Below are 22635 nucleotides of genomic sequence, written 5' to 3' on the forward strand. Positions count from 1 at the left end.
GCTTGGCAGGTATTATCAAGTCAAAAGGTTCGAGTCAAAGTAAAGTCATGAGTCACTGGTATTAAAGTCCACTTAAAGCTGTAAGTCTTTCTGTCAAGTTGAGTTTAAAGTCATCACATTTGGGCTTTGAGTCGATGTGTGTGTGTGTGTTTTGTGTATTAAATGAAAAAATACACTTTTGCTTAAGTTATTTTCTTCACTATGGCTCACAGAAGCTGTATTCTGATGTCAGATTGAAAATTAAATGCCAGTTAATTATGCCCATTAGTTGAGTCATGTTACCTCTCCTCTGCTCTCCCACCATTTACAGCCTGCCGTGTTTCCACACACTATTGATCTAATTTCTCTCAACACCGTCTGCACAGAGCCAAGTGTAAAATGAAGTGGCAGTGACACAGAGCATTATCCCATTTCGACAGCCAGAGAAGGGAGGGGGAAAAAAAATCCCTAAAAGATTATTTCTAAATGAACCACTGACAGCAAACACAAGTATGAGCTTTGTTGGGTGTTTGGGAGCGAGACAGTGTGATTTATGCGCAGAGTAATTTAATATGAATTAAGAGTCTTACAAAGACGACAGATTTGGCGGGTTGCATGTGAGTGAGGTAACTGAGGTTGAGCTTTAGAAGTGCATTTCTTAGAAATCCAATACTTTCTTCTGTCAGTTCAGCCTGGGAGGAGAGGAGGGGGAAAGAGAAATCTTCATCTCGCTTGATTTATCAAAATCTCCAAGTGTGAATGTTGCACACACGCTGATTTTTTAGATGCCAAACCCTGTCAAGCAGCTCTTTATTATTTTTCTTGTCCAGATAAGTCTGTGTACATGAACTCTTGTGTTTGAGATAGACACACACCACTTGTGCCAGAGGTCAGTTACTGTCTAAATTTGCCAGGTCAATGTGGCCGTGATGAATTAAGCTTTCAGTCACAGTACATGAATCTCCTCATTTGCAGAAATTATTAAGTCATGCCGTGCCCTCCATGGAGCATAATTCTCACTCGTCCTGGCGAAGGGGAGGACGCATCACGGCCAAAAAATCGTTTTGTTGTAATAAATGTGTCTGAAAGTGTTTCCAAAGCATTTCTTAAATCATTAGTGGCTTCTAATGGTGGTCTGGCCCACAGGGAGCGTCACGGAGCCTCATTTGTCTGCCTCACAAACAGCAGCAGCAGGTCCACTGGTGTTGGGTTGCGGGCCTTACGCACACACACACACACACACACACACACACACACACACGTACTGTCTTCATGAGGGCTGGTACGTGTGTGTCCATGCATGAACACGTACCAGCACGTACAAACACAGTTTTTGGTGTTGGGTCATTTGTAACGTTCACTCAGTGAGAGTTCAGTCGTGGCTGAGAGTTTTCACTGTGACAGGCATAATGCTTTCCTAAAACCCTTCAACTTTACTGTCCAGTAACGAGATTTCCAGACAGAGTATTTTTTTTGTACCATGACAGAATAATTGTGCAATTATATGCCTGTGTGTGTGTGTGTGTCTGTGTGCATTTGTGTGATATGCAAAGGTATTGTGTCTGAAGAGAGTTTGAGCCTTTTTTTTCTGTGATATCCAGCAGTATTTGGCATCGAGATACTTCGACCCTGTGTTCAACCATGAAGTAAGATGCAAAATGTTGAAATTCTGCATTCTTTTACTTGAATTTCAACACATAAATTTAGACCACATGTGTGCTTCTCTTACATAAATGTTATCACAAACATTGAATTCTTTTTCATTCATTCTGTACATCCCCTCCTCTCACACTGGGATACATGTACCCCCAGGGGTACGTGAAGGGAAAAAATGTGATTTGTAAAATAGAGGCACAGACTGTGTGCAGAAAACGATTTAAGACTCAGACTACCATTGCAAAGTTATGCACGTCCTCTCAAGCTCGTCCTTCTGATTCACCTCTGTAGAGTATTTCACAGTTTCAGGTAAATTTTACATGCTGTGTGTGTTTGTGGGTGTGTGTGGAGAAGGAATGCCTCTGAATCCAAATATGTTAATCCCAAAAGCACAATGGGAAACATTTTTACAAACATGAAAAAAATCATGCAAGAGTGGGTGTCAGAGCTGGACGCTGTTCGTCTGAAGGGGTAAAAAGTTTGGGAAACTCTGCTGTACATGAGTAACTTGGGAAACTACATGCAACTACAATTAGCTTGTCATCTTTGTTGGAAAGAATACACTGGCGCCTGAATACAAGCATCACAACTGGCTTTAAGCATCAGCTGCATTTTATGTTCAGTTTGGAAATATCTCCCACCACTTTATACATGTTCAAATCCCTTCTGAACTTATTGTTGTGTAACTTCTCTTTGAAACAAATTAAATGAAATTATTCTCATAGTTTTCCCCACTGTGCTGCACCAATATATCAGAATTAACTTATACTAATTATTTGTGTAATAAAGAGACATCTAAATATTGCCTTAATTCAAATTGTAAACCTGCCATAAGGAGTTTTTAACTGGTAATGAAAGCCCTATTTAATACTAATGCCTCTATATGACCTACATGAGCAAATGAGACCATTGGCGAGAAGACTGGCTGTTTCTATAGAGTTATGTTTAATGTCTGTGGGTCAGATTCTCTTTAAAATCAGATGAAATGATTTATGACATGCAGATCAGAGGAGTCTATGTTTACATTTTCCCAGGCAAAGTTACAGTGAGTAGTATGTTAGCCAGTTAAAAAGAAGCAGGAGGAGATTTTACTGTGGATAATTTTATTTTGACATTATATTTTGTGGTTATTACGGTGGAAACCCTACTGTTTTTTTGGGCCTCATAAATCAACTCGATGTGAAAGTTCCTTGCAGCGGCTTTAATTGATGATGTCATGACAAAGTCACATATTGGATGCATTTATTGGTTCAGCATGTTTGAGTAATATCGTCATCGCACGTTTATTTATTTCTCTCTGTGATCTCGTCTCGCTTCAGGAACCCTTGCCATTAATACCGTCTGCCGATCATGTTACGACACTTTTATAGGCCAGCTTCTGAACTTTTCTGACCCGTTTCTGTCTGCTCGCCTCACTTCCTCTCTTCGTGTGTCTTCTCACCTCCATCCCACCACTTATATTCATTTTCCTCCAATTCCTCTCCTCTCACTTCACTGTTTTCTTTGCGGTGCTATATGATCCTGGAGGATAACAGAGACTCCTCAGTGTGTGTGTGTGTGTGTGTGTGTGTGTGTGTTTGTAGGCAGACGAGGATACTCCTATGACTCACCGTAAATCTCTTCTGGTGTCCGGCTCACTCAGGTTTATTGAAATGACCACTGCCAGTGCTTCTGTTGTTGTTACAATAACAGAACTGTTGTTTTTATCTGCAGGGATTTTCCATGCGTTGACATGTGTTTTTAAGCTATATTAGCCTATATTGTGTATGTCTGACCTATAGATCACTACCAGCTTAAACAATGGTCTCCACTGTAAAACAGTACAGTATGTACAATATGTACACGAGGACGTTCTTGGCTAACTGTCTACACATTATTCTGCAGCCTGCCAGTGAGACTTTAAGCCACTGTAAACCCAAATCCACAACAGCCTTCTGACTGTGCAACTAAGAATACATACATACATATACACATACATATTAAATCTTGTCAGTTAAATTTTTGTACACTTTACTGATATTGAGTTTGAGTTGGGTGTGACTGTTCTCAGAAATCTATTACGAAAATTAAGCAATTAATTCCACAAACCAATAATAACAAGTTGTCCAAAACAAACGGGTGCAACAAAACTTCTCTGCTTCCACATGATTTGACTCTATGAGTCTCAGTCAACTCAATGAACTGAAGCTGTTATATCATTCCGGACTCCTTTAACAAAAAACCTTGCAGCACATGGGAGTTTCTGGACTACTGCCGCCTTGATCCGCACCAAGTTACGTTAGTTCAGATCTAAACTAACGTGTTAAAACACTAAAAAGTAACACAATAACACAAATAAACTAACCAATTGAGGCAGCTGTAGACTGGAAACCCCTGTGTTGTATGAGGCAAAATTACTGTTTTAGTGAAAGAGTCTGGGCATTGACGGCAGCTTCAGTTACCCGTCAGAAAAGGCTGTCGGATGGCAAAGTAAAGTGGTGAAAATATTCAAAATATGGCCTTCACTTAAACTGATTTTTTTAGATGGCTAAAATATGTAGCACAGCACAATATAACATGCTTAGCTTCTGTGTTGGGAATCGTCTAAACAGCAAAATTAGGTGTTTTTACAACTAAGTTCCCAAGTACTTCCAAACGTTTTCTTTCACTTCACATTTTGTGGCTACTTAAAAGACCCAACTTTTCTGTCTTTAATACATATTTCCTATTTTCAAGCCAAATTTCTGGAGGCTTTCAAATTCGCTCAGGGAAAGACAAACAGCAGAGGTCGAACCAAAGAGATGCGTTTACACTGGAAGATTATCGAAGCCTAATTTCATAGAACGGGCACAAAAAAAAATGCAAGAATTTCTCAACAATTTGACTGCATTGAAACAGTTGGAATTTTTGCAGCTGATAAGAGTTTGTGCAACTTGAAATCAAACTGTAGATTTTCTAGGAAAGAATGGAAAACACTGATATGAACTTTATCATTCAAAATGGACAAATCAGTCTCTCCTCTTGTTTTCTTCCACTCGGAGATAAACCAAGCACGCCAAGACCTGATAGGATCATGATACTGCACCGAACTAGAGCTTATACTGTATCAATCGATTGATGATTGACAGAGAGACTGTCCACAGTGGCTGCTTCACGCTGTTTGGTGCATCAGAGGTCAGCTCGCGGTCCACGTCCGCCAGTGCAGGCGTCATGACGGCTTCGTGTTGTTTTCCAAAGGAAAGATCTGAGGAAGAGGGCTGGGCTCTGAGACGCTGATTACAGCCATGAGAGGGGGAACACCGAGAATACACTTCACATGTGATAATAATTGCACACACACACACACACACACACACACAAACGTTCACAGACACAGACATAACACTCACAAGCTAGTTTTGTCTTTCTTTTTCTGTCTGTCTCTTGGTTTGAGCTGTTCAGGACATAGCAAAATAAACTGTTCAGACTTAATCACAGTGGACGGACTTAAGTACAGTAAGACAGTGACCACGCACACATGCACACACACACACACACACTAACAACCCTATTTAATTTACAGACCAGCTGTTGGTTTTGAAACAAGTCAGTTACTGCCGATATGTGTCTGTGTGCATGTGTGTTACTGCTAACGCCGAGTCGCTGTGTTGAAAAACAAATACGGCCTGATATAAACTAACAAATACCGTCTTTGTTACTTTATTATCAGGATTATTCCTGGAGGGTGTCATGCGTTTGGTCGTGTTTGTGTGTGAGTGTTACTGTACGTCTCTCCGTCTTTGTTTTTTTTTTTACAGATTATATTGTAGTGAAGATGCTGGTATCATATGAAACTTTTTCAAACGGGCCCCAAACAGTCTCAGGGGAGGTTCAGTGAATGGAGGTTAAAAAATATATGTTAGTTATCACCAGGGGTGGAAGTAACTAATTACAAACACTCAAATTACTGTAATTAAGTAGTTTTTTTGGGTGCTTGTACTGGTAACACAACATGTCATACTAGTTTGCTTGGAAGAGGGCTAAACAACGTCCTAAATTTAGGCTAAATTTTTTGCGTGGCCATTTGCAAAGGAGTCCCTTCACCTGTTACCTCAAGTCATCTGAATGGAAAAAGGTTCCAACAGGCTCACCTTTACAGACATGCTGACTTTATGCTAATCCCTTGCAGTCTGGGCAAAAAACGTTCACTTTTTATATTAAGTTTATATTCTAAAAATTGCATATTTTAATATTTCTGCATGTTTTGGTCCCTGAAAAATACAGGCATTTCAGAAATTGGGTCTGACTGAACAGCTGAGACTCCAACTGTATTCATGCACTTTCCTAGGTTTTGCTGTAGTTAATACAATTACACTTTTGATCTTATTTTCTTCAATAACAAAATGTCCAGATTTATTCCATGAATAATAAACAAACCAGCTTGATCGAGGAAATCATAAGTTTCCCTCTGCAGATACCAAACACAAACACAAGAAACAATGCTTGTCTTTTTCACATCGCGGGCTCAAGTGTGTCTCATAACTCTGCTCAGCTCTGACTTGTTTTATGAAAAGGTCAGTGAAGTGATTTTGTGTTCCTGCCTTTCTGTTATGTCAGCTAACTATTGGGTCACATTCTTTTAAAACCATTTTTCACTGCCTGATTCTGAACAATGGACATACATGGATATCGCAGTTGCATAATGTCTATAGTTAGCTATCATTGGGACATAAAGAGGTTGACATATTGGCTCTGTTTATGTTGGGTGTGAATTGATACAATGGCTGAAAGGTTATTGTTTGTGTTGCTATTCATGAGGACTTTCTGAAATAATAACAGCGAAACTCTACTTTTAAATTCTGTGTCACTTTGCTGAATGCTTTGAGGAGGATCTGCAGTATTTATGTGGTGTGCATTCCCTCGTGTTTTTTAACAAGGGGGATTAGTCAGTAACAGAGACAACGGGGACAAAAAGGGAGGGCTGGGAGCCAGATCTGATGTTTTCCTGCATGCTGCTGCCCACGCAGGAGTTCTTCTGCTGAAATCAGATAGAGGACTAGTTGGACATTTTGGGAAATACCCTTATTCGGTTTCTTGCAGAGAGTTAGATGAGAAGATCAACAACACTCTCATGTCTGTGCACTAACTATGAGGCTGTTGTTAAGCTTAGCTTAGCATAAAGGCGGAGGAGAACAGGGGAAACAGCTAGCCTGGCTCCGTCTGATCTAAGGCTGCAACTGATGATTACTTTCATCATTGATGAATGTGCAAAGTATTTTCACAATTAAGTGATTCATTGTTTAATCTATAAAATGTCACAAATGATCCAAAACCCAAAGACTCCTGACCAGCAAATGTTTGAAATTATTGTTTGAAAAGAAGTGTAACAATTTATTTATTGAAATAGCTGGCAACCAATTTTCTTTTGATCGACTTTTGCCTGCCTGCAACTCTAAGGCTCACAAATGAACAAATTATATCTCATTAGTTTAATTTCTACAGAAACTGAACTGTAAAAACATGAATCTGATGAAACAAACTAGTTCTTGGCCAGCAGACGTTGCCAGGCAATCAGTGGAAACTCCAGGAAGTTACTGTCCACAACCGAAAAATAGTTTGTCACACAACCCTCTGCAAAACAGCAAATTTGTCTTTTATTAGAGCTTTACTGTTCCCATTTTTTCCTTTCTAATACCAATTCCTGTGCTTTGCTTATCGGCCAATACTAAACACCTATGTAACACTGGTGCATTAAAAAAATATCTGTATTTTATGTTATTTTATTTTTAACAACTACTTATCCTGTATGGGTGTCATTGCAATTGCTATCAAGAAAAAAGGGTGCCATATCAGGAATACAGGAACAGTCCTATTTTTCACTCTCCAATTTTTGTTAGTTTAGCTTAGCATAAATACTAGAAACGAACTGTCTCTTGGCTGTTGTTTCGTATTCACCGTACAGACATGAGAGAGATATTTATCTTTTTATCTAATTCTCAACAGGCTTCCCAAAATGTCAAACTGCACCTCTACTACTCTTAATGCTGATAATTATTTGAAAAATATTCAGTACATGCATATCAGCCACAATATAATCAAAATAAAGTTCATGCTGCGTAGTAAAGTTGTGTCAAAGAGGCAACAAACAAAGACACAGCTTGCAACTTTTTGTGGTTTAACTACGACCTAAGTAAAGATTATACAGCGTAAGGCTAATGTGAATTAATGTAGATATACTGGTTACACATACAGTAAAAATACAACCACCTCCATCATGTTGCTGCGCAGCCAAATCAGCATGCTGTCACAGGAAAGGAGAGGAAGGGCAAGACAAACAAACAGGGTGGTTCTGCCTCTGTGTGAGGGGCCACAGCAACAACAAGCAGACAGCTTTTATCTCAGAACACACACTGGTGGTGACTCTTCTGTTGCACAGTAAGTCGCACAGTGAAAATGTCACCGTGGCTCTGAAATCACTCCAAGACTACTTGTTTTCTCCTGATGTGGTCAGATTTACCACCTCCGTGGTTCATCCGTGGTTCACTTTGTTGTTTGAGTTGAGCTTCAGGGTGTCGACGCTCAAACTGCGGGTGTGAAATTTGTGGTCTCGTTAAGCCAGTCCTAATCCTTGTTTGCTCCAGAAAATCTTTCATGTGTCATGTGCAGATGCAGCGCAGATATGTGAACGGCCTTAATTAATATTTCTTAAAAACCACAGCAGGGGAAAAAAGTCTGTTGAACTTTATTTTAAAGTACACTAATATGATGAAACAAGCTGTAGTTTGTATCAAATTAGACAAAAACAAGAAATATGTTCTTTATTAGACAGTATTAGACCTTTATTAAACCCTCATTGGACTTTCTTAATTAGAAACACATTACAACAGAACTGCACCGTAAAATAAAGTGTATTATATTTATATTACACATTTAAAATTATATTTTCCTACTGTTAAACCCTTATCAGACTGTGGAATCACTCATCTCTACTTTATAACTTTGGCCTTTATTTGATAAATCTGCTTTACATATTGTTTATAGATGGAGAAGTAGCAGATATGCGGTTTCACTTTAGTTTACAGTACACTTCTGTTGTAATGTGTCAATAATTACCCTCTGATAAAATCTTATGATGGTCCGATAGTGGGAAATAATGCACATTAGTTTACTGTTCAGTTCTGCTGTAATGTGCCCCAAAGAATTTTTAATAAGGGTCCAGCAGTGGGGAACAATACACTTTGTAATCTGTCCCTAGAATTGCCCTCAAATAAAGTCTAACTGGGAAATAGTACACTTTAGTTCACAGTTCAGTTCTGCTGTAATGTCCCCCTGAACCCAAAGATATTCAGTTTACTGTCAGAGAGAAGTAAAGAAAGCAGAGAAGTTTGACTTTTTTCTTAAAAATTTACTCCATCCAATAACTGCATCCTATTAATTGGTATTTAATCAAAATAGTTGGCTATTAATTTAATAATTGATTAATACGTTTTTGTCTAATTTGGTACAAAGTACAGCGTGTTACGTCTTATTAGTGTACTGTAAAATAAAGTGCAACCAAAAAGTTTCACACATTTGTTGCTTTTTTTGCCGTTCTTCATTTACTTTCATCTGCTTCCAACAGGCTCATTGTCACGTAACAGAAATTACTTCAAATTATAGAGGGAAATGAAATACGCTCAGGCGTCACCAGATGAGATCTGGGTTACATGTAATAAAAGCTCTCTGCCGTCTTCTAAATGGCTTTTGAATAAATGGCTGAGCCGGTCCTGCGAGTCGGCTCTGGTGTAACAAATTCTACCTCCAGGTTGTGTCACAGCAAAGGCCCGGGAGTGATGAATGAAGGTTCAGATGACAGCTTGCCCTGGTTTACAGGCCTATCTCTCTGTGCGTCTCTCTCCCGCTCTGCCCCGTAGCTCCTGTATTTTAATGCTCCCCAGATGGGATTGACGTTGCCGTGACAGGCGGTGACGCAGGCGGGGTGTCGAGTATCAGGGCCACTGACAGGTTACCATCAATCACACTTCTTACCAGCCAGCCACTTAAATAACAAACACCCGCCGTAACACACCTCTCTCTTTGCACTTTTTTTTTTTTTTGTAAAAGGCTTTATGATGCCCAGGAATGTTGGCTCCAGTTTGGTCTTTAGACAACAGAAAGTAATCAGGTGTGTGTGTGTGTGTGTGTGTGTGTGAATGCAGATGCCAGCTCTGGATGGATGTATTTAACCATACTCAGTCCTATTTTATATTAGATTTCTGCACCTTCTCTGCAAAACATCTTTTAATCTGTCTCACTTACAGGACCTTGTGATGATTCAGTATTCAGTATCATCTGCTGACTTTCTGTTTAATTGTTAAATTATTGTAACTAAAAAAACACAAAACAAATTCAGTTGTTCAAATTTTTGTTTTGCACATGTGAGAAGTTCTTTTTTTCTCATGGAACAATTCAATGCATTAATCATCAGTTTTGATTATTATCTCCACCAGGTATAACCCATCATGCAGTGGCTTGTTTGCGTGCGTGTGTGAGGTTCTCCGCAGCTAATCTCTCATGCTACTGTACTCATCAGTCTGAGATTTTTGGTGTACATTCACGACTGTACGCTCAAGGACCTTCTGTTGTTGCGGTGATTCACAATTTCTGAAAAACCTTAAAAAAATCTTCTCATCAACAACTGCTAGGCTAAAACAAGGCTTACCTGCCAGCAATGTTAGGGTGTAATTTAATTATAAAATAAATGTAATTGTAATCAGTTACAGTTACTGCAAAAAAAAAATTACTTAAAGTCAAGTTGTCACCTGAAAATAAGAGTAAGAATCCATGGACGCTGTTATGCTGCACCGCCATGTTTCTACAGTAGCCCAGAAAGGACACTGGCTCCAGAAAGGCAAGGTGTTTGCGAGGTCAGTGTGGGCTCTGGGAAATGGTGCTGAGCATTTTTCTAAATGTTTTAGCCTAAATGATTGTGAAAATAATCAGCAGATTAACTGATAATCAAAATAATTGTTAGTTGCAGACCTAGTTTGAAGTACTAGTAAACAAAAGTAAAGATATTCACATTACTGTCATGTAAGATGAAGAAAAACAGAAAATATTCATATTTGAGATGCAGGAACCAGCTAATTTTTGGTATTTTAATTGAAAAATTGTTTGAACAGCTAATCATATCACCAAATACATTTTTAAAAATTGTCACAATTGATCAATCGACTGATCAGTGAATCAACTGTTTCATCTCTGTTATATACAGTAATTTACATTGTCTACAGTGGGATATCCAGCTCATGCAGTCTCAGCACAGCCCAGTAGAGGGACCCTGTCCTCAGAGAGACTTGTTTCAGTTCTCCAGACAGCACCGACAGCACTACACCCATCAGCCATCACTCACCAACAAGTTTATCTGCTTCATTATTAAACCACACCCTCCCACTCAACAGGATTATTTAAAATAAAATTCCCCACTGTGTTCAGTTTATTTTTGTCACTTGTGGCTGAAACCGAGAAAAGGAGAGAGGGAGGCGGGTGTCGGAGAAGGAGAGAAGAGGTGGGTGGGTGGGTGGGTTGGTGCAACTGGCTGGCATGTGAAAGACACAGAGACAATAGCGTCACGTTAGAAGAACAGCCATCCAAACAGCCACGGTGCTTCTGTGGGAGCTTCCTGTCAGGACGGCGTGCACGATTAGCCTGAACGGTGACCTTTGACCTCTTGAAAACACAAAATGCCTCAGTTGACATATTTAGTGTATGTTTTCTCAAGTGTTTGCTCAGAGGTTGTGCACAATGGAAGTTTTTTGGTCTCACTTTTGCAGGACGTACTCCATCGACATTTCCCTCATTATGTATATATATATATAAACCTGCTATATTTTGTATGAATCTAATACAGGGGTGGGCAATTATTTTGCACGGGGTCAGGCCACCTGGACCAGACACAAATATGATAAAAGGTTCTAATAATGGTCAAATCCCTAGATTTCTATGGATGTCTGTGACCTAATAGCAACTAACTCAGTAATGCCTGAAGTTTTATGCCATGCATACAGGATACAAGTTGCAATGATAGTAGCAGCAACAGTAGAAGAAGAACAATGTAAACAACATGGATGAACAGCATTGAGTGAATAAAGTTAAAGTTTAATATAAAAGATACAGTTTAATATCATCACCAGTGACACAGCACTGACCCCTTTCACAATAAAGGCCCGACAGTTAATGGTAAGAAAAATTATATTTACTTTGCTTGTTAGATTTTAAAAGCAATATTTCATATGGTAATGATGGAACCGTTCAGAGGGCTTGATCCAGCCCCCAGGCCATAATAGTTGAATATTTTATTTTGTTTTGTTTTATTTTACGTGACAGGGGCAATGCACAGCTTCTTAGCTGTTCCACAGTTAGCTCTAATCAAATTTACATCTGTATTCCTTGGAAACAGAAAACATTTCTGCCAAGACATCCAACATTGTAGTTTTCCGATATGAAAAGATTCCAGCGCATATGAAAACCATTTCATTTTACAACGGCCATGTTAGGTTTTGATTTGCATGTTCATCCACACACTTGTGTGACTGGTTGCAGTGGGTTCATAAAGTGAGGTATAACATGAATTAAATATAATCAAAGTACACCAACAATAACACAAATAATACCTCATAATTAAATAAATGTCTCTCTGACACAGTCGCACATGAACTGACATAGACAGTATGATTTTTGAAATAACTGTTTTAGTTGATGTTTTATCTGATCCCCATTTGTTGTTACCGTGGCAACAACCTCTTGGTGTTCATGCTGCTGTGCATATTAAAGTCTTTTTCTTCATTCATATAAACCTGAGGCAGATCTCTGTGATTACGCTGTTGGTAATCATGTGAGGTTTACGTATTATGTGTAGTGTGTGCAAAAATACAATATTATTGTGTCTGTGTATGTGTTGAAGTAAAAGTCTAAACAGTCAAACAGTCTGGAGTCATGAGTAAGTCAACTCTATGTTCACTCCCCAGAGAGAGAAGAGAAAACTGGAAGTGAACTGGCAGCGAGGGAAAGACGTGGGCGATATTTTTTGATCTGTGAATCTAATTTTAGCTCGGCATCGGCTTCAAATAGAAACTTCTCCATAAATATTCATGAATGGAGGGAAGAATCTGCTGCTCTGCGATGCAGAGGGAGAAACGAGAGGGGAGGGCAACACGCTCTGGGTTCTACCTGAAAATCTATTTTTAGCTGCATCGCTGCCACTCTCAGTCTAGTCCCCATGCAAGGGGAGGCTAAATTTAGCTGCAAATAGGCAGAAGCGTGATGCAGAAACGGAAATAGAAACGAGTTTATGGTCACAGCACGCAGGACAACAGCCAGGGGTGCAGCATCATTAGGGAGGACAGACAGAGAAAACAGGAATGATAAAGAGTGAGGAGCTTGTAGTAACTGAATGATGTGTAGGTATGTAAGGTGGCACGTTGCACTGTTGTAGCATCATTTACACGTGTAAAACATGTTTAATTCCCATTTTCCTGTCAAAATGAATATTAATCCTCAAACACACATCATCAGACACATATTTGTACATTTGCAGGCACGCACCATGCCAGCTGAAGCCACACTGGCCCAGTCACACACACAGCTAAAACCAAAAAGCTTTCATGTACGTGTCTCGGAACAAGCTGTACTCTCTTCCCCTTTGAAACTGTATTTGCTCTCCCTCTTCCTTTGCCCTATTTTACCCCTTACCCTGCTGCCTCCCTCCCTTACTCCGACTCCTCTCCTCGGCTATGTATAGTGCAGTCAGTGTGTCTGAATCTGTCACATGAATGGAGGGTTGGGGGCTTCTGTTCGGCTGCTGTTACGTAATAGCCAGTAACATCAACATCTTGTCCTCATGCAGCATCCTAGAAGGGTAGCAGGGTAGGAGGAGGGGCACCGGAGGAAGGAGTAGAGAGAGGAATGAATAGGATGTTTGCACGCTGCAGTTGGTGCATACCTACTATCACTGCAACCTCCAAACCAATCAAATATTACTCTTAATGATATTAAAGCTGCAATTAACTGTTTTAACACAGTTATAGGGATGGCAAAGTTGGTCTGTCAGTCCACTTTGGACCAGACTGCAATAACTCAAGAACTGTTGGATGAATTTATACAAGTATTCATGGTTCCCTGATGATAAACAAATTTTAAAAATGCTAACATGCTACACCGATGACGTTAAATAAAGGCGGGCACCACTTTTCCACTTCCTCCCACTGTGCAAAACTGAAGCCAAGATATCCCAGGTATGAGCTCTGCCATCTTGTGCTGTAGACTGTGCAGTAGTGACCAGTTCTGGACTGCGGTATCGAGTTCCCGCCCACACAGCCAGCTGACTTAATTACGAGTAGAGCTGCCAATCATGGCATTTTTATATAATCAAATGACTAATTAAAATCAAATTGATCAGGAAAAGGAACACTTGATCAAACATCAGCATGACGTGAAAATGACAGAAACACGGGAATGCAAGATTTATGACATGTTCTGCAGCCTTCGGCAAACATGTTAGACATGGTAGCTGCTAAGCATTAGCATGTTAGCATTGCCACTCTGAGCATTTTGGCATGCTTTCATTAGCATTTAGCTCAAGGCAGCTTGGGAAGCCTTGTACATGATGCGCTCGGCATCAAGTCATGAGAACACCACTGCGAGGCAACGGCAACTATCAGCGGCTAGAAGTCACTGATGCTAACAGTTTAGCAAGCTAGCAAGTAGGTATTGTAATGCGGGAAATGCAAAGGCAAAATGAAAAGATGAGACCAGTGGGAATATCAACAGTTTCCACAGACTTATTATAAAAAATAAGAAGAAAAACTCAATACAACTAAAATGACAATATTTTGAATTAAACTCTGTAGTATAATGAACTTCCATGGCCGTCTCCGTTACTGAAAATGTCAGCTAACACGCCCCAACTTGTGGACTCACAGAGCCACTAGTCTGGCTGTAGACTCTTAGCCTTATTATCAGTTTATCTCTCAATTGTTGTGTTGTTTTATAATTTAGTCGTTTAACTAATTGGTTAATTAACAAATAGTTTCAGCAGTTGATGCTGGTAAAAGACCATTATGACAGGAAAAGCACATTTGTACTTAATAACATTAAGGAGGGATGTATGCTATACTCATGACATGAAACAGTAGAATAAACACGTGTTACTAATGATTCTAATTAAGGTTGCATTCAATTCATGTCAGACACAGTCAGGATGTTGTTCTTGTGCATGTTAGATCACCAAAAAGGCTCTGCTACACTAAATGGAATGGGAACTTTTTTTTTTTTCATGGGTAACACCTGTGTTTTCCCTGCTAAATCATAGCAATATTGTTACTGGCTCACTGGAATAAAATACTAGGACACTTAAGGGGACCGAGCATTTGTTATTGATTACACCTGTGCTCAAGTCTAGTCATTAAAAATGTATATTCTGTTGCATTGTGTTGTTTAACTGTGGATTTATAGGTAGCTTGTAATGTAAAGACTCCACACAGCTGTATTCAGTACTCTGTCCAGGAATTAGTCATGAACTCTGGACTATGGTGTTTTACTTATCATCAACAGACATCTCCTGCACCCATAACTACACTTTTTATTTGCCTCAAGTTTCAGACATTTTTATTTTTGAACATCGTTTCCCAGGCTGTATTTATTTGAAAAAGATCGAATGTGGGTCTCAGCATCTGCCCGTCCAAAATCCTCCACGTTCTGCTAATGGTGTGTTTTGCTAAAGCATGGATTTCTACTCTGGAGTTCCTCAGACTGTTTATAAAAGAGGACGTGTTGCCAAGCGGAGCACCAGGCTGACGGAGTCTCTCCAGGTTCACATGTCAGCAGAGAGGCTGTGGGAAAATAGAGATGTGGATCAAGGCAGAAACGTGCCCAGACTGTGAAAGAACCCCTCGCCGTGTCTTTGTTTGGTGTTTTTCTCAGTAGTCGGGTCGTGTTTGATCAGGAGGAACTCCTCCGCACCTGAACGCCGCGCTATTTTTAGACTCACACTCACATGACCCCCCACGTCAATACGCTGATTCTAATTTTAGACCCGCTGTTCACTCGCAGTCCTTCACTACACACACACACGCCGCTGGATGCTCACACACACACACACACACACACACTTGTACCTCACTTCCATGACATTAGTCACATGAGCTTCACACCTCTAATGAAGTGCCCATCATGTAGTGCATGTTGAAACTGAAGTGCAGGCTGAAGTGCATACAGACAGGCTGACTGGAAGTGGTGGGATCTGTGGGAGTCTGATTCAAAAAGGGGTTCCAAAGGGTTCTTCTTCTTAAAGGGCTGAAGGTTCTACCCAGAACTGTTTGCTTCTGAAGAACCCTTTTATGAAGAAGTTTGTCAAGACCAAGACCTTTCATCCAATGAACCCCTTTTGGAGGAGAGGGTTCTTCAAGCATTGTTGAAATCCTTGAGGAACTCTTTTCTCAAGGTTGTTTGTACCATCCTAAAAAGGGTTTTCTGTATAACCTCCTGTGTGTGTTCTCTATAGAACCCTTAGAATATAAAAGCGTTTCTTGGTTGAACCCGTCTGGGTGGGTTCTTGATAAAACCCTCGGCATATAAAAGAAATGAGTTTATTCTAGATGAACCCCTTAATATATTGAAAGGTTCTTGGCAGAACCCCATGGAATATTAAAGGGCTCTCGGTGAAAACCCCTGGATAAGTACTTATTACCTCCCTTAGAAGGTGGAAAGGTTCTAGATAGAAGAGGGTTGTAATCGGAACAATTACACCATAAAAGTGTTCACTGTAGAACCTCCCATAGGGGGTTCTGAGTGACACCTTTCACTGATGATCCTAGGTTAAGGATTCCAGTTGGAACCTTTATAAAAGGTTCTACCACGAAGCGAAAAGAGTTCTCCTATGGGGACAAGCCAAAGAACCCTTTATGGTTGTAGTTGGCATCTTTATTTCTAAATGTGCAGATGGGGAGATTTCTGTTGCTTGTATCTCAGTGTCTTGATGGAAATGCCTTCATGGGTCAGTTATGCTAACGGTCAGTCATCCTGATGGTCAGTTATCCCGACGGTCAGTCATCCTGATGGTCAGTTATCCTGACGGTCAGTCATCCTGATGGTCAGTTATCCCGACGGTCAGTCATCCTGATGGTCAGTTCAGTTCTACAGCCGGAGGATCACTGACGTGCAGCCAGCAGAATAAGAAGCCATTCACAGTCTGTGGCTCTCAACACCCCCTCATTGTGTTAACGCAGTGCTGATTTTAGTCCACTTTGTGAGACATTTCAGTATGATAACTGTATTCCCACATTTTTCACACTGTCGTATCCTTTTTGTCACCCTCCTAAATTTGTCATATTCAGCTCTTAATTTGGTCTTATAATGGTCACGCTTCCTTCTTAATGACACAGTTTCCTGTCCAAGTGATAAAAACGGCTCAATGTTGAAAGCTTGTGATATTTTTACATTTGGAGTATTGTGTTGTATATTCCCTCACTCCCTGTCATTGTTGCTGGAGCAGCCCCAGTCTCTCAACATGGAACACCCACGTAGAAGGAGGCGTTCTGGGGACCTCGTGTAACATTCCCTGAAAGTTCTCTAAAGGTTACAGTGGTCCCAAAAATACTGGGGACATTTCCAAAAACCTCCTCTTGTAGATAAAAGTTCCCTATACGACTTAAGGGGGACGTTCTATTCACATAGCAACATGATATAGAGGACATCTGGGACATTAAGAGAACATTCCCATGTGGTCCCCCTGTAAGTCACATGGGGACGTTTCATCTGGTAACTGCATCTATGCTGGTATACGGAACGTTCCCTGCTACATGACTTCTACTTTCGTTCTTCTTATGCTAACATGGCATCACAAAAGCACTTTTCACACTGCATATCCTTAGCCCTGGGCTAAGAGTTAACCCTGGGATAACTTTGCCTCTTCTCACACACATATTGTTAACCCAGGGGGGTTAAGCGAAACCCCTTTTTTTCTAGTTTTGGGTCAAAGCCTCTGTACAACCACACAGGTGTTTTCCATTAATCTGGCTGATTATATTCTTCTGCTAATCTTTTAGCCCTTTTAGCCCCCTTTCACACTGGCAGCTTTTAGCCCTAGGATTAATCTATTTTCAGGGGATAACCCTGTAATCTCGTGGCTAACCCTGCTCCGTAGCTGGGCCAGCTAGCCCTGGGCTAAAGTCAGGCTTAGCCCACTCTGAAATGTGCCAGGATTGTGTGAAAGCTCTTTCAGCCCTAGGCTAACAGCTCCCTTAGCCTGGGGCTAAATGCAGTATGACTTTTTGGCTGTAACAAAAGCGTGGGTCATATGAGAACGTTCCCTTTGGGACTTTTTTTAAGTGGCCTTGGTCCAAGTTGCCGATGTTCCCAGAATGCTTCCGGACGGTCACAATGTGAAGTTCTTTAAAGGTTAGGAGAACATTATTTGGCAGACTTTCGGGGAACATTCAGGGCGTTTTGCAGAACCACAACATTTGCAAAACCTTTAGTAGCATTACAGGTACAATACAAAGCAACATTTCATTTACACCAGCTGAGACGTTCTTAGAACATTTTGGGAACATTCACTTTCTAGCAGGGATGGTCCCATATACAGTTCCCCTAAAGTCCACAAATAATGTTCCCCTTAAAGAACTCTACATTGTTCTATGTTAGCCTACAGCCACAAGCATTACATTTTCATCATCAAATGACATCAGTAGCCTTTGGATCAGCCTTCATTGATCCATTTATTTGTTTCAGTATCACATTCATATTACCTGCTGCTCTTACTGAGACTAATTCACTCAAGAGGAGACCACAAGCACCTGTCAGCCACTGTATTTCTATTAACACCGTTGACAGCTGTTTTCCAGTTGTTCCTATCTGATGCTACAAACAGTCACAGGGTGATGAACTGTTTTTGTGTCATTCAGAAATACATGTTCAAACTGCAACCCCTAAACCAGGAAGTGGGCGTCTAGTGTGGACAGATTGATGCTTCTTTCATTTCTTTTTCATGCTGTGGAATAAATCTGCATGTTTGTGTTTTTATCCATAAATGTGTCTTCAGTAATCTAACCTTAATAAATCTTCTCTCTTAATCTCTCTCTGTCTTTTCAGTTTTGATGTGGAGAATGGATTATCAGTGGGGCGCAGCCCCCTGGACTCCCAGGCCAGCCCGGGCTCTGGTCTGGTCATACAGGCCAACTTTCCTCACAGCCAGCGGAGAGAATCCTTCCTCTACCGCTCCGACTCTGACTTTGACCTTTCACCCAAAGGTCCCTCCAGAAACTCCTCCACTGCCAGTGACCTGTAAGTTCATCCCCACCTCACACTGTTGATATAGTGCCTCTGTGTGACACTCTACCATGTGATAGACAAAGTTTTGTATTTGTTGTATTTTTAGGAGGATGAAAGGTTGTAAGCAAAATATGTTTTCCGTGAATTAATCAAGATTATGACAACCTTCATTTACACACCCCAGAATAGTCAACTGACCCTTAACTAAGCCCCGCCCTCTTTAGTTAATGTTGCTGCACCTATCAAGCTTTCCATTCTCGCACTGCATATATGCAATTTACAGTGCTAACAGTGACAAGTTTAATATCAAAATTTACAGTAATTTTTGAAAAACAAGGACTTTGATTTCACAGAAAAGTGAACAAAAGCAGCTTCTCATTTCTGTTTGTATGATGCTCACTAGTAGATTTTATAAGAGTAGCTAGCTAATGTAAGCTAATGCTAATTCTTAAACTCCTTGAGTCAGCTGAAAAGTCCATCTCCAACTGAGCTTTTCATGTTTCCATCTGACACATTTTAAAACGAGAACCCTGTAAAAGACTCTGGAATATTTAAAGTAAGTGAGCGTAAGTAAGCACTAAAAGACTGAGGCTGAAGCTACATCCGAGCAAATATTGGTCAGAAATATGTACGCAACGTATATGTCCAGAGAGAGACGCTTCATTGTTGTCCCATGTTGATCGTGCACCAGCCCACATCCTCCTGCAGGTAGTGAGCTAGCATTAATTAGCCAGACATTTTACTTTTTTGAATGACTACAAAAAAGGCACCACCTTCTAAACTCTTAGTTTGGAACGTGGCGTCTCTCTGTATCGCTCTTCTTAGAGCCCCATGCACACCACTTCAACATTTAGAAAAATGCTAAGCTTGACAGGCTTGTGGTGGTTAGTGACAGTTGCTAATCTATGATTGGACAGTCGCTATTCCGAAGAGGGGCTTAGCGAAGGGTCAGTTGTGTCTCAATAGTCCACACACACATTTTGACATGTTGTGATCTGTGTATCTTTGAATACACAGCATGAAGAACATACTTTACAGAAAATATTCAAGGTCAAATGTCCTGTTTTATTGCCCAAATAATTGAAAAGATAGAAGTTGGATATTTTGCTATATAAACGTCAATACCAAAAAAATTGCGTCCTGTGCATTAGAGCACATAAAACATTTTTCAGTCTTTACTCTGAATATGTACAGTATATTCACAAGTGTAGCATCAGTGCAAAGACTTTTGTCCTGATGCTGAGATACCAGTTACCAGTTACAAAGAAAAGACACGTCTGTCTATGTTTTTGTCTTCCTTGTACTGAGAGGTTCGCCAGTGCTAAGATTCATGGTTTATTTGTTTAAAGGTTGGCTTCCTTACAAGCTGCATCAAACAGTCGCGGCCTCAGCTTTATTTGCAAATGTGAAACTAGTCTTTCTGACATTTTCTTTGGATTCCTAGAGAGTCCTCTGAAGCCAAAGGGCTGTACTGTTTACGTGGCGTGCTTTCTCTTTCATGACTTTATGTTTGATGTATCAAAGCTATTCTGCATGTGTGCTTGTATTGGACACAAATCCTACACAGACTGATAAGAGGGCTCCACCTGCTGATGCTTCTCTTGTCCGAGTCGGTTTTATAGCTCAAGGCAATATAAAAACATGCTGTGCATCGTGTGTGTCTAAAAAAAACACAGTCTGATCTGCAGTCTCGAAAAGCCCAACATTCTTCTTGCATCTTAAATCTACTATTTCAAGAAATTGTAAGAAAGAGTCACTTTTTTGTCGTTTCTCTTTTTTGCTGTTTGTGTGTCCCTAAAACAGTCCCCTACACACTTCATGATGTCTAAACACATTTAAATCTGTAAAGTAAGTAGTCACAGGTCTCCTTATCGACTCTTCGCCTATCTGTTTTTGAAGGGAAGAAAGCTTGAAGCACTGGGAAGTCAACTGGTTGTCATCTCGGTGAGAAGAACATGATAAAACAAGAATAAGATAAAAACCACTGACTCTGTCCCCTTGAAGCCTCTCCTGCATTCCCTCTAGACGGCTTCATTGCCACTTCCCACCTCCCTCCTGACCAACGTGACTAAATATCAAACACTTGATCCCCATTAGCCCCCCTCCTCTAAACCACCCAGTTCTGTTTTTCTTTGTTTTTGCATGTGACGTTTAATAAGAGACAACCAAGTATAATAACACATCCTGTGGTTTTATTTACTTGTGAGTTTTTTCCAGTTTATACCCACCCTTCCACCTACCCCAGTCCGTTTCCTCACCAACCTTACTATACGCAGCCCAATTTGTTCTCTCTTTATTTTGTCTAAACAAAGTGTTTTATTTAATGCAGATTAAAGGGATAATTCACACTATTTAATGTGGGGTTGTATGATTTACTTTATCCATATTCAGTATATCCCTACAGTAGATGGCAGTCAACACTGCTGCGACCTGCTGCCTCCCTGCTGCTTCTCCAGTTTGGAGAAGCAGCAGGAGTACTGGTGAAGGATGCTGTGGACAGGGTCAGCAACAAAGCTTATTTTAGTCACTTAAGAAAGGACCGCCTAAAAAAATGATCAGTTTAAGTGTATGCTATATTTAAAATATTTTCACTGCTTTACCTTGCCAGCAGACAGCCTTTTCCAGCAGAAAACTGCCGTTATATAGCCAAATATCGCTCTCTCGCCAAGCCAACCAAATTCCATAGGCAAAATTAGTCATTTTACTTCACAGAACACAGGAGTTGCTGGTGTACCGCTGCCTCGATCTGTTAGTTTGTTTGCCGTATTGTGTGACTTTGGTGAATCTGAACTATGCCTTTAAAGCTCCGAAGTCACAAAATATCATAAACAAACTAGCAGGTCAAGGTAAGAGAAGACCAGAAATTCCTGTGTTCTGTGAGGTAAAATTACTGATTTCGCCTAAGGAGTTTGGTTGGTTTGGAGAGAGTGATATTTGGCTTGTATAACGGCAGTTTCCCATCAGAGAAGGCTGTCTGACCGCAAAGTATAGCAGTGAAAATATTCTAAATTTATCATACATGTGAACTAATATTGGTTGTTTTTAACTGGACCTTTCTTATGTGGTAAAAATGGCCTTTGTTGCTGACCCTGTCCACAACAGTACATTCCTTAGTGTCTGTGTTTGCACTCCTTGCTGCGTCATCAAACTGGGAGCGTGACAACCCTCATCTACTGTGGGTAATCCACTGACTATTAATATGAACCTCTTACAACCCCACTTCAAATAATCCAAACTATCCCTTTGAGATTCTTTTGGTTTGGTCCTCTTGTTAGTGTTCAATGTCTTCATTCATGTCTTTTCCTCCTGTGTATTCTCTTCGTATTGCAGACACACAGAAGACATGATCGTCACACCGTTTGCACAGGTGAGTCCTCTGAAACCTTTGGAAGCAATTTTCCTTTTTGTGCTCTCTGAAAATTTGCCAGATGGTCAAATAAAAAGAAAATCACGCTCACTTGTTAACGAAAGACAGCAGGTCTGTAATAAAGTCCAGATGGTACGGGACTGGGCTTTACTGCCTCTTCGGAACAGCCCCTCAGCATTATGTTTGGCCCATCCTGCAGGATCAGGCATCCCGCTGGCGTTGCCCGGCTCTTGCGTGGGACGTGCGTCACACTTGTGCTCACTTTACACAGTGAAAGAAGCGCTGAATCCAATACTGCTGGATCATGCTGTTTAAAGTCGCATGCCGTGGCTGATAAGGCCACTACATGGGACAGGTCTGGACACCGG

At 40.5% G+C, this 22635-nt stretch overlaps 1 protein-coding gene across 7 annotated transcripts in view; it reads left to right on the forward strand.

The window, feature by feature from the left end:
- pde4ca (phosphodiesterase 4C, cAMP-specific a) overlaps positions 1-22635 on the forward strand; it is a 76509-nt gene that overhangs the window by 42727 nt on the left and 11147 nt on the right. For 5 of the 7 annotated variants that reach the window (XM_084731786.1, XM_084731780.1, XM_084731785.1 and 2 more), the window contains 3 exons: positions 18721-18912; positions 20800-20844; positions 22231-22267. In XM_084731786.1, coding sequence (XP_084587912.1) covers positions 18721-18912; positions 20800-20844; positions 22231-22267 — 274 coding nt within the window. The remainder of the gene's footprint in view (positions 1-18720; positions 18913-20799; positions 20845-22230; positions 22268-22635) is intronic. The other 2 variants (XM_084731781.1, XM_084731784.1) reach the window with 1 other exon arrangement.

This window comes from Lutjanus erythropterus, chromosome 12, assembly GCF_056507025.1.
Source record: "Lutjanus erythropterus isolate fLutEry1 chromosome 12, fLutEry1.hap2, whole genome shotgun sequence".
NCBI classification, from domain to species: Eukaryota; Metazoa; Chordata; class Actinopteri; order Lutjaniformes; family Lutjanidae; genus Lutjanus; species Lutjanus erythropterus.